Source organism: Giraffa tippelskirchi, chromosome 4, assembly GCF_054371585.1.
Source record: "Giraffa tippelskirchi isolate mGirTip1 chromosome 4, T2T-mGirTip1v1.2.pri, whole genome shotgun sequence".
Lineage (NCBI taxonomy): Eukaryota > Metazoa > Chordata > Mammalia > Artiodactyla > Giraffidae > Giraffa > Giraffa tippelskirchi.
This window is the reverse complement of record NC_137278.1, coordinates 36,583,238-36,595,308: the sequence shown is the minus strand read 5'-3', so window position 1 is coordinate 36,595,308 and position 12,071 is coordinate 36,583,238. Positions and strand designations below refer to the sequence as shown.

The 12,071-nt window shown below is 46.6% G+C and overlaps 1 protein-coding gene across 3 annotated transcripts in view; it reads left to right on the top strand.

Moving 5' to 3' along the window:
* Positions 1-10,438, top strand: part of CAPN14 (calpain 14) — a 39,714-nt gene extending 29,276 nt beyond the window's left edge. For all 3 annotated transcript variants that reach the window (XM_081592051.1, XM_081592049.1, XM_081592052.1), the window contains 6 exons: positions 628-692; positions 4,467-4,535; positions 5,659-5,737; positions 6,532-6,648; positions 7,031-7,086; positions 8,968-10,438. In XM_081592051.1, the coding sequence (XP_081448177.1) occupies positions 628-692; positions 4,467-4,535; positions 5,659-5,737; positions 6,532-6,648; positions 7,031-7,086; positions 8,968-8,994 (413 nt within the window). In that variant the 3' untranslated portion in view covers positions 8,995-10,438. The remainder of the gene's footprint in view (positions 1-627; positions 693-4,466; positions 4,536-5,658; positions 5,738-6,531; positions 6,649-7,030; positions 7,087-8,967) is intronic.
* The last annotated feature ends 1,633 nt before the right edge of the window (positions 10,439-12,071 follow it).

Below are 12,071 nucleotides of genomic sequence, written 5' to 3'. Positions count from 1 at the left end.
AGAAGGCAATGGCACCCCACTCCAGTACTCTTGCCTGGAAAATCCCATGGATGGAGGAGCCTGGTGGGCTGCCATCTATGGGGTCACACAGAGTCGGACACGACTGAGGTGACTTAGCAGTAGCAGTTGGAATTAAATGAGAAATTTCTCCTGACTTGGAGCTATGGATTCACGTGAAAAAGAGAGGTCCCATCGCTGACAGGAGCACTGTCAAGACGTCTGAGGCTGTCTCCCAGTTTGGGTGGGAGCTTGAACAAGTTGCTCCTTCAGGCTGGGTAGTCTGTGACTAGCTGGCTACCTGCCTCTGCCACTCCCACAGTTACAAAATGTCACCCCTGTGCCACTCCACCGGGTACAGAAGGCCATGTTCATCTGTCCCACTGTGTAAGCCAGAATGTTCTCTTCAGGGTTTTACTGTTTTCCTTGGGGGTAGGAATCGCCCCCTGTGCCCCAACCCCCCAAGCCTTCTCTCGCTGTCTCCACTGCTCTTACTCTCCCCACTCCCAAGATAAATGATGCTCCTTGGAACCTACGGAGGGTCTAGACAGCACTGCCTCTTCCTGTTCGGAAAAAGGGCCATGCAGTCCCAGGGCCACTCTCATGCAGACTCTTTCTGTTCCTTCACAGGTCTAGGAAGCAAACAGCCTTTCTTCAGCCTCGAGGCCTGTCAGGGTATCCTGGCTCTGCTGGATGTATCCTTCCCGGTTTGTGGGTAGATGCATTCTGCTATTGGAGAGCTTTGCCCTGGAGCCAGACTGCCTGGGGTTGAAACCCAGCCCTAGCACTTAACTAACCAGATGGTTAACACTGAAATCAGATTGATTATATTCTTTGCAGCCAAAGATAGAGAAGCTCTATACAGTCAGAAAAAACAAGACCGGGAGCTGACTGTGGCTCAGGTCGTGAACTCCTTATTGCCAAATTCAGACTTAAATTGAAGAAAGTAGGGAAAACCACTAGACCATTCAGGTATGACCTAAATCAAATCTCTTATGATTATGCAGTGGAAATGAGAAATAGATTTAAGGGACTAGATCTGATAGACAGAGTGCCTGATGAATTATGGACAGAGGTTCGTGACATTGTACAGGAGACAGGGATCAAGACCATCCCCCAGAAAAAGAAATGCAAAAAAGCAAAATGGCTGTCTGAGGAGGTCTTACAAATAGCTGGGAAAAGAAGAGAAGCAAAAAGCAAAGGAGAAAAGGAAAGATATTCCCATCTGAATGCAGAGTTCCAAAGAATAGCAAGGAGAGATAAGATAGCCTTCCTCAGCGATTAATGCAAAGAAATAGAAGAAAACAACAGAATGGGAAAGACTAGATATCTCTTCAAGAAAATTAGAGATACCAAGGGAATATTTGATGCAAAGATGGGCTCGATAAAGGACAGAAATGGTAGGGACCTAACAGAAGCAGAAGATATTAAGAAGAGGTGGCAAGAATACACAGAAGAACTGTATGAAAAAGATCTTCACGACCCAGATAATCACGATGGTGTGATCACTCACCTAGAGCCAGACATCCTGGAATGTGAAGTCAAGTGGGCCTTAGAAAGCATCACTACGAACAAAGCTAGTGGAGGTGATGGAATTCCAGTTGAGCTATTTCAAATCCTGAAAGATGACGCTGTGAAAGTGCTGTGCTCAATATGCCAGCAAATTTGGAAAACTCAGCAGTGGCCACAGGACTGGAAAAGGTCAGTTTTCATCCCAATCCCAAAGAAAGGCAATGCCAAAGAATGCTCAAACTACCGCACAATTGCACTCATCTCACACGCTAGTAAATTAATGTTCAAAATTCTCCAAGCCAGGCTTCAGCAATATGTGAACCATTAACTTCCAGGTGTTCAAGCTGATTTTAGGAAGGGCAGAGGAACAAGAGATCAAATTGCCAATATCCGCTGGATCATCGAAAAAGCAAGAGAGTTCCAGAAAAACATCTATTTCTGCTTTATTGACTATGCCAAAGCCTTTGACTGTGTGGATCACAATAAACTGTGGAAAATTCTGAAAGAGATGGGAATACCAGACCACCTGACCTGCCTCTTGCGAAACCTGTATGCAGGTCAGGAAGCAACAGTTAGAACTGGATGTGGAACAACAGACTGGTTCCAAATCGGGAAAGGAGTACGTCAAGGCTGTATATTGTCACCCTGCTAATTTAACTTATATGCAGAGTACATCATGAGAAATGCTGGGCTGGAGGAAGCACAAGTTGGAATCAAGATTGCAGGGAGAAATATCAATAACTTCAAATATGCAGATGACACCACCCTTATGGCAGAAAGTGAAGAACTAAAAAGCCTCTTGATGAAAGTGAGAGAGGAGAGTGAAAAAGTTGGCTTAAAGCTCAACATTCAGAAAACTAAGATCATGGCATCTGATCCCATCACTTCATGGCAAATAGATGGGGAAACAGCAAAAACAGTGGCTGACTTTATTTTTTTGGGCTCCAAAATCACTGCAGATGGTGATTGCAGCCATGAAATTAAAAGATGCTTATTCCTTGGAAAGAAAGTTATGACCAACCTAGATAGCATATTAAAAAGCAGAGACATTACTTTGCCAACAAAGGTCAGTCTAGTCAAGGCTATGGTTTTTCCAGTAGTCATGTATGGATGTGAGAGTTGGACTGTGAAGAAAGCTGAGCACCGAAGAATTGATGGTTTTGAACTGTGGTGTTGGAGAAGACTCTTGAGAGTCCCTTGGACTGCAAGGAGATCCAACCAGTCCATCCTAAAGGAGATCAGTCCTGGGTGTTCATTGGAAGGACTGATGTTGAAGCTGAAACTCCAATACTTTGGCCACCTCATGCGAAGAGTTGACTCATTTGAAAGGACCCTAATGCTAGGAAGAATTGGGGCCAGGAGGAGAAGGGGATGACAGAGGATGGGATGGCTGGATGGCATCACCGACTCGATGGACATGAGTTTGGGTAAACTCCAGGAGTTGGTGATGGACAGGGAGGCCTGGCGTGCTGTGATTCATGGGGTTGCAAAGAGTCAGGCACGACTGAGCGACTGAAATGAACTGAACTGAACTGAACTGATGAGTGACAGAGTCCTCATGTGTAGCCTGGGGTGGTGTTAAAGCCTATCCTGTAGGATTGGTATGCAAATAAGATAAAGTGCTAAGGACAGAACTGTCACTGAATCATTGAATGAGTGATCAATATCCTAGTGGCTCAGACATAAAGGATCTGCCTGTAATGCAGGACACCCAGGTTTGATCCCTGGGTCAGGAAGATCCCCTGGAGAGGGCATGACAATGCAATCTAGGATTCTTTGCTGTAGAATCCCATGGACAGAGGGGCCTCGCAGGCTATAGGCCATAGCGTCTCACAGAGTCGGACATGACTGAAATGACTTAGCACGCATGCATTGTTATTAATAACAATGAGTTTATTTCCTAAGAGTGAGGATGAGGCAGCTGCAGGGTGGTGGATAGTAACACTTCTCTGGGTGACAAGAAGCTTTTAAAGGAGCCTCAGGGTTCTGAGTTTTCCTTTTCCTGATGGGGCAGCAGCTGCCCCCATTTATAGATCGGGAAACCAGAGCTTGGAGTTCAGTGACCTGCCGAGAACTCAGTTTTCCTCATTCTCAACCCTGTGATTTTTCCAGCAAACCTTCTGCTTTTCTAAGTGGACAAGTTAACTGGAGTTTAATTACCCACACTACAGAGAGGCACATAGAATGGATAGTGTGAAGAGGGTTGCAAATACAAAGAATCTTGTTAGCAACTTTGCAGAGGCCAGGGGCGATGGGGGATGGTGGTCAGGTGTGCAGGCTTTGGGGCAGGCCCCAGCCTTGTCACCAGATGTATGGACTTGGACAAGGTCATACTCGCTGAGCTCTCATTTCATCATCCGTAGCAGGGGGAAGTTAGTACTTACCCCAAATGCTAGATGAAAATGAAGTTCCATAGGTCAAGTGTGTAGCTCAGCACTAGGCCCACCATCAGGGCTCCAATAGAGCTGGCATGTGGTAGTATTTTTGACCCAGTCTCTCTGACATGGGGGGACTTGGACATGGTCTACAGAGCCAACCATTCAACTGTTAACTTGTCACAAAATGACTAAATATAAAAGGCCTCCTCATCCACCCTTGTGCCTGAATCCATCCATAAGTTAGCTTTAACAACAGTGAAAAAATATTGACTATGTTTTATTTACACTGTATCAAATCGGCCACGTCAGAACAACCTGTTTCACTAAATGGAAGCTGTTGACATCACCATCATCCCCACCTCTCCTCCCAGAGTTGTAGTGTTCCAGCTCATTCTGTCCTTTCCTAGCAAGGGCCAGGGAGCCCTGGGCTGGACTGACCAGCCAGGCGAGGCAAACTAGGGATGTCCGACATTGACTGTGGTGTCCCAAATTGCTCGCGGCTCCGTTAAGGGCCCATAACTGCCTCCAGAGGTGGGCATGAAACTCCTGTGGTGGCCTTGACCTTAACCCTGCTATCAGCTTAACGCATCCGGCACTGTGAGTATCCAGGAATTCAGGGACCTGTGGAAGCAGCTGATGTTCTATCAGGTGAGAACAAGTGTTTAGCCCGCCTCCCGCAGGATGGTGCAGAAATGGCAATTCTGCAAAACTTGTAAAAGACTTCTCTCCCTTCCAGCCCTTTCTACTGTTAGGTAGTTAGAATGGGAAACAAGAGTCCAGAATGGTGGTGGCTAAAAGACAAGGAAGGGAAAAGCCCGCAAAAATAGAGCAAAGAAAGGTCCAAGGAATGGAGTGAGGACCTCAGGTAGAACAAACAGCACCCCTGGCTAGCCCAATTTACATAGGGCAGGCCCAGGGGGGAGGAAAAAGCATATAAAAAGAAGAGCCAAAGGGCAAGGTCTCCCCCTCTCTTCTCTTTGCGTCTTTGGGTCGGCATGCCCTCACACCTTGAGGATATATTTTCCTGCTATTTTCTAAATAAAATTGAGCTGTAACATGGAGCTGTAACACTGATCTGTCTAAGAGCTATAATACGGTCTGTTCGAGATCTATGACATGCGAGGGCTCTAATGTCTGCCGCTTCAAATTTTTGTTGAGATGAGACAGAACCGAGGAGAATACACTCGCCTGACACTACCCAACCGCTCACCCCGTCTTCCCAAGTGTCCTTTTAGTGTTTCCTCCTTTCTCTCCCAAACCCAGAGAGCCTGTTGCAATAGTCTTCTGAATTTTGAAAATGACATCTGATCATGTTGCCTCCTTCCTTACCTAACTAAAAGGAAGAGACTCCCAGTGGCCTTCAGATCAAGTTCACACCCCTTAGCATGGCATTTAGAGTCCTTCATAAATTGGTTCCTGCCTACTTTTACAGTTGTTGCTCACAACTCTCCTCCTGTCTCCTGAGTCATCAGGTTGGAAGCCCTTCAAAATTTGGATAACTCACTTAGATTAAGCATGTTTATCTGTATCCTGACTCTCTATCCCTCATGACAGAAATACTGCCCCCTCTTACAGCCTAAAGGACAACTGGGACAGGGGGTGGGATCCCGGCCAGGAGACCCCAGCCTGTTCTTGTCTGGGTAGCTAGGCCCGAAGATGGAGCCTCACGCTCACTAGCAGTCCTGCAGGCTTGACACTGGGGTGCAAGGGGCTCTCAGCAGGTGCTTGGAGACACCTGGCTTCCTCAGCCTTTGCTGTGTATTCTTCCCAGGAGGTTTTCCACAAGCAAGACATTAACCAGTCAGGATCCCTGAATTGGGCCCAGCTGCAGGCTGCCATGAGGGAGGCAGGTAGGCAAACAGCGGACCGGGAGTGGGGCTGGGGGTGGGGCAGGGGTGTGTGACGTCCTGGTGGTGGTTTAGTCACAAAGTCATGTCCGACTCTTGTGACCCCATGGACTGTAGCCTGCCAGGCTCCTCTGTCCATGGGATTTTCCAGACAAGCGTACTGGAGTAGGTTGCCATTTCCTTCCCCAGGGGATCTTCCTGACCCAGGAATCAAACCCAGGTCTACCTGCATTGCAGGCAGATTCTTTACTGACTGAACCATTAGGGAAGCCTACAGTCATTCTAAAGAGCAGAGTTACTCCCTGAGTTCAGAGGCCCAAAGATGAGGATATGTGATTAACTAAAACATGGATTATTATCAGTATGTTCACAGAGAACATTTGCTGAGGGCTGGCACACCCACACTTCAGTCTTTGCCAAGACCCTGTCATAATCCCCACTTTACAGAGGAAGAAATAGCAGCTCAGATAAGTTAAGTTACCTGGGGCTTACCTCCAGGACTCCCAGACTCCAAAACAGATTCACTCGACCACTAAGCAGACTGCCTCCTGCCTGGAAGGCCAGTAACCTGCTTGATCAAGAGATCCTTCTGGTTGCCTAGGGGACAGGGAAAGAGAATGGAGAGAAAATAAGATTAATAAACTAAGTAATTAATTCACAATGAACCCTGTCAAAGAAGACCCTGGACTATTAGGATTCAGGTCCTGGAGGTGGAGGAACAATTTAGGGGTGTCAGGTGGGAGGGGAGCTAGGTGTGAGGTCCCAGCACTCATGGCGGGAGCCTGTGTTCCATGCAGGAATCGTGCTCAGTGATGACGTCTGTCAACTGATGCTTATCCGCTACGGCAGCCCCAACCTCCAGATGGACTTCGTCAGTTTTGTCCACTTGATGCTGCGTGTGGAGAACATGGAGGGTGAGCTGATGGGAAGGAGGGTGGACCCGGGCTTCCTCTGCTCTCCCCGTGGATTGTCCACCTGTCCTCAGTTCAAGCAAAAAGAGGACGGCTTCCAGTGCAGGGAACTCTGGGGAAAGCTGGCTCTGTTTCTATGAAACTGGCTGCATCTCCCCAAACTCACAGATGCCTTGCCTGTTCCAGGGCAGAGGTGTGGGGTGGCTCGCTTAGAACAGATGTGGCATGTGTGGGAACCCAAGGCCAAAATTGGGTTCCTGGGTGAGGGGATGTATGGGAGGAGCTAGTCCCTTATGTTTCCAACACACACACACACACACACACACACACACACACACACACACACACACACACTAACTGTGTTCTTTCTGCTGCATTTTCACAGATGTCTTCCAAAACTTGACCCAAGATGGCAAAGGGATATACCTCCAGAAGTCAGAGGTAAGACCTTCTCCATGGGATTGAGTCTCATCATGTTAGGGAGTGGTGGCCAGTACAGGTCCAGGGTCTTGCAAAGGAGAAGGGTGCTGGGGACCCTTCATTCTGCTGAGTTCAGGAGGCAGCACTGCATTCATTCATTCAGGCATTGTTTTGATGGGGCACCCTCTGTGTGCCAGGCACACGGGAAGGTACAAGTGTTTGTTGAATGAATGAAGTGATATGCTGAGGGGAAAACAACACTGTGTCTGACACTGATTATCTTCCCTGATGACTCAGGTTGCATGGATTTACTGAGCATCTTCTATGGGCCAGATGTGGTGTTAGATGGTATTTGCTGCATAGACATTGGAGTCTGGAGTTGAATCATCTACCCTTTCTTTCTCAAACATTCTCTGGGACTTCCCTGGCAGGCCAGTGGTTAAGACTCTGTGCTTCCACTACAGGGGGCGCAGGTTTGATCCCTGGTCGGAGAACTAAGATATCACATACAGGGTGGCCAAAAAAATAAAACACATTCTCTCTTTGAGCTGCTTGGGAAGGAACTGATAAAAGCTGGGGTTTCTCTCTTGATCCCAGATGTCCATTTTATGGAATAACCTTCTAAGATATAGAAGGTTCCCTGGTGGGCTTCCCTGGTGGCTCAGCTGGTAAAGAATCTGCTGCAAGATGGGAGACCTGGGTTCAATCCCTGGGTTGGGAAAATGCCCTGGAAAAGGGAAAGGCTACCCACTCCAGTGTTCTGGCCTGGAGAATTCCATGGATTGTATAGTCCATGGAGTCGCAAAGAGTTGAACACGATTGAGTGACTTTCACCTGCTAAGATAAAGGGACCCACAGCATGTGTCTACCCTCAATCACTCCCATGTTTGAGTGTGGAGGTGGGATGCAGCTGGAGACGCAATGGTTTTAGAACTCCTGGGCCCATCCCCAAGCAAAGGTCCCCAAGACCACCTCCTGATCTCAAGCAGTTCTTCCATAGCAGTAGACTCAGCACTGAGAGAGCAGGACAGTGTCAGTGTGGCAATCGACATAGGATAGCCCACAGCTTGAGGAGGCATCTAAAAAGCAATGTGCTATAACAACAAGAGAATGGACTGTTACAAGCCAAAGCACCCCTTGTAACCATCTGCGGGCAAATCATGTTACACCTCTGGGCCTCAACTTCCCAATACGTGAGATGAGCTGGCTGAGCGAGGTGGTCTGTAAGAGTCTCTGCAGCCCTGATCATCTCTGGTTCCTTAAGGAGATCCTCAAGGTCATTCAAGGTGGTCTGAAGGGAGTAGCAGTCAACTTGTCGGGATTTTACTCTGGGGTTTTCTCTGATCCCTTTGGTAACATCACCATTATCACCTTCACCATCACCAGCATCAGCATCACCCTTTTTATGTAATTGGCCCGGGGTATGGCCTCTCCAGAGATCCCCACTGTGTGAGTTAGAGGGACCATTCATCACACGCACATAAAGCTGTCCGACCAATGGGCTCATAAATGTAAACATGTAGAATATGCTCTAATGGATCTCTGCTGCCCAGTCGGTCCACACACCTGCGCACTGCTATCAAGAGTGTGCCAAATTGAATTCATGGGGGAAAATTGCATTGCGAATTGAATATAGAATCAACCTGCATCTCTGGCTATCATCATTCACAGGCACCAGGAGAAGTCAAGGTTGATTATATTTCAGGTTGATTTATACTTACCACCGGACGGTGTGGTGCCTCTGGCTAAGCCATCCATTAATGTCCTGTCTCCATGGCTTCCCAGGAGTGAAGGGGAGAAGGCCCCAAGTCCAGTCACCAGGTGACTGAGAGATGAAGCACCCTTAACTGAATGTCAGAGATGGGTCTGAATGGACTGTAACTTGCTTCCCTGTTATTCCAGTGGCTAATGATGGCTCTGTACTGCTGAGAAGGCTGGAAGCTCACTGATCCTCACTGAGGACTCTGCATATGGACCAAAGGTGGCCTTTAGCTGAGACCAACCCACGTTCAACCCACCTACAATTCTTCAGGACCGTGTCTCCAGCCATCACCTTCTCATCGGGGAGGATGGGCAGCATACAAAAAGAGAAGTGAGGGAGCAAAGATCGCCTTGGGGTTGTCAAGACCAGCTCTTTTCCCCAGTCATCACAACCACAAGCAGAGACGTGGCCTGAGTTGACTCCGGGTTGGTGTGCTTACCTTTGTACGATACTGCCTCCATGGGCGTCCAACTTAAATGATCTTAGACATGCTGTGTCATCATATTTGGGGTAAGAGTCTAGGTTCCAAGATCTGAAGAAGGAATGATATGTTTATAGACATATGTAAATTGGCATCTACACACTGGTAGCAGCATAGGCTAAGTTTTAACTGTCTGGGGGTGGGGTAGACCTATATAATGTCCTGTCTCCATGGCTTCCCAGGAGTGAGGGGGAGGAGGCCCCAAGTCCAGTCACCAGGTGACTGAAAGATGAAGCATCCTTAACTGAATGTCAGAGATGGGTCTGACACACTTTCAAGAGTGCAGAAAATAATAGAATTGGCAAGGTTTGAGGGGATGGGCTGGCTCTGGCCTCTGAGGTCACTGAGTGATCTTCTGCTAACAATATCTGCAGACAGTTGGATTTGGTGTGTACCAGTAGATTTGAAACACCCAGCTTCTTAAAGGGCTTCCTGCATATGATGGGTGTCAGTGTGTTTACCTGACCTATGGGCTATCAGGTCTACTTCGAAGAAAAACAACAAATCCATGCTACATCATAGAGTTAATCAGTAAATGGTTAGTATATCTGTTTTTTTTTTTAAAAAACTATGTTCATACCTCATTTTCATGGGATCCCTACCAACCCAGAACCCAGATGGAAAATCAGAGCTTTGGCCATTTTCTAAGGCCATACATTCTATTTATAAATTAGCAACCTAGAGCCATTCGTTAAAATTCTATTTATTATTCATTTACAAACTCTTCTAACCAACATGACTGCCCAGTTTCCAGGCCCATAGCAGACTAGAGGAGGCTGAAAGGAGGGGATCAAAGGGTGTCTTTTGGCAGAACTAAAGGAAATTTGACAGCCTGGTAGATGGGCAGTACGGGAGAAGGAGGGAGCACTTTCAAAGCATGGCTCAGGGAGTAGAAAAGCATTTTATTTAGAAAAACCTTTATTTATTCCAAATGATGAAAAATACAACGGTTTGTCATAAAGTGCCATGTATACTACTACTTAAGGTATTACTGATTTTATAAATAGTGATCCTGTATTTATATCCTTTTAAAGAGTTTTATGTCTGTTTATTTATCAATATCTCTATCTTTAGATTCTGCCATTGTAAATATTTGGTTTAATTAAATTGTTATTGCTTTGCACCATGAAGGCAATTTTGCAGATTTTTGGGGAAGGTGGTAGCATTATTCCTTTCATGACATGTGGATTGCAGAGTGATGGTTTTGCTGGTACAGATGGAATCAACACTGAAGTGAATTCTGATAGAGTCCCTCTTTCAGCTTCTTGGTGATGATCTGAGATGGCCCCCTGTCACTCATGTATAACCTCCACTCCCCTGAATTTACGTAACACTGTGTGCTGTGGTGACTCATAGATGCCCTGGGCCCTGCTGACCTCCACCTCCGATGATTCCCTCTGTGCCCCCAAAGCTGAGTACTGGAAATGAGGGGCAAAGCCACATCCCTACCCACATAACCCCTTCCCATCTGCTGTCATGAGGGCATGGGAGCATGTAAAGCTCTAGGGCAGGATAGACTGCTTGAGGTCAGGATGAAGTCACGCTGAAGGTCTGAGTCCTGGATGTCAGTGATTTTCAGAAGTCAAAAGCCCAAGCTTGTCATGACAGGTGGAAAGTGTGCAATCCAGAAGTCCAGCAACGAAGGAACAAGGAGCCAGTCCTCAGGTGTTAGGTGAGGGCAGGAGTTCAAAGGGTTGGGTTGTCCAGAAGACCAGCCCAAGTAGGCAAAGCATGCCAAAGGAGCCTGTCCTAAGCTTTCATATCTCAGGGGGAAAAAAAGGATTCTTATTGATAAAATAAAAGGGACTAAAGTACCTGCCCTGTTTATTTCTTTATTCTGGTTTTTCTTTTCTCCTTTCTCTCCTGGTTTGTATAAAAGTTCAGTTGCTGACTGGGAGCTCAACACAATGCTCTGTGACAACCTGGAGGGATGGGATGGGGTGGGAGATGGGAGGGAGGTCCAAAAGGGAGGAGATATATGTATACCTGTGTCTGATTCATGTTGATGCATGGCAGAAATCAGCTAATATTATAAAGCAATTATCCTCTAATAAAAAATTAAAAAAAAATTCAGTCACCACAGAGAACCTTCCAGATTCCAGTTAGGGACCAGGGCAGGGCAGTCAGTTGCCAACTGTACAGAGCACTGCTTTCCTACTGCTGTTACTCTGGATTAGAGAATGATTTTAGCCTCTAGGATTTCCAAGCTCATGTTTTCCCAATGAAATATAAGATTTTATATTTAGAAAAAAAGAGGCAAAAATGAGTTCCATGGGCCCTAGGTAGGTAAGAGGAGGCCAGCTCTACCCGGCTTGTGGACGAGCAAGCTGTGTGTCCAGCTCTTGGGGAGTTCTGGTAAGACGGCCGTTTGGGGTCAGGTTGCTGGCCATAGTGCGTGAGTTACCCTCTCTCCCAGGGTTCTGAAGATTGAGGGGTACAAAGTCCAACAGCAATGAAAGTGAGGAGGGGTTGGGCAGGAAGAGTCTAGCTGTATGACCTTGGACCTCAGGTTACCCATTTGTAAAATGGAGCCCAAAATGTCTACATTACTGGGTGATTATGAAGACTAAATAATGCTGGTATGCTATAGGCACTCAGTAAATGAAGCTCCTCTTTTTTCCTTAGGCAGTGCAGAGCCTGCCTGTAATTTTTTTTTACAACTATTATTTATTTTTTAAAATAAATAATGTATTTATTAAATATAAAAAACATAAAATATATATAAAACATAAAAAAACATGTCTGGTGTTTTTAAGACATGGT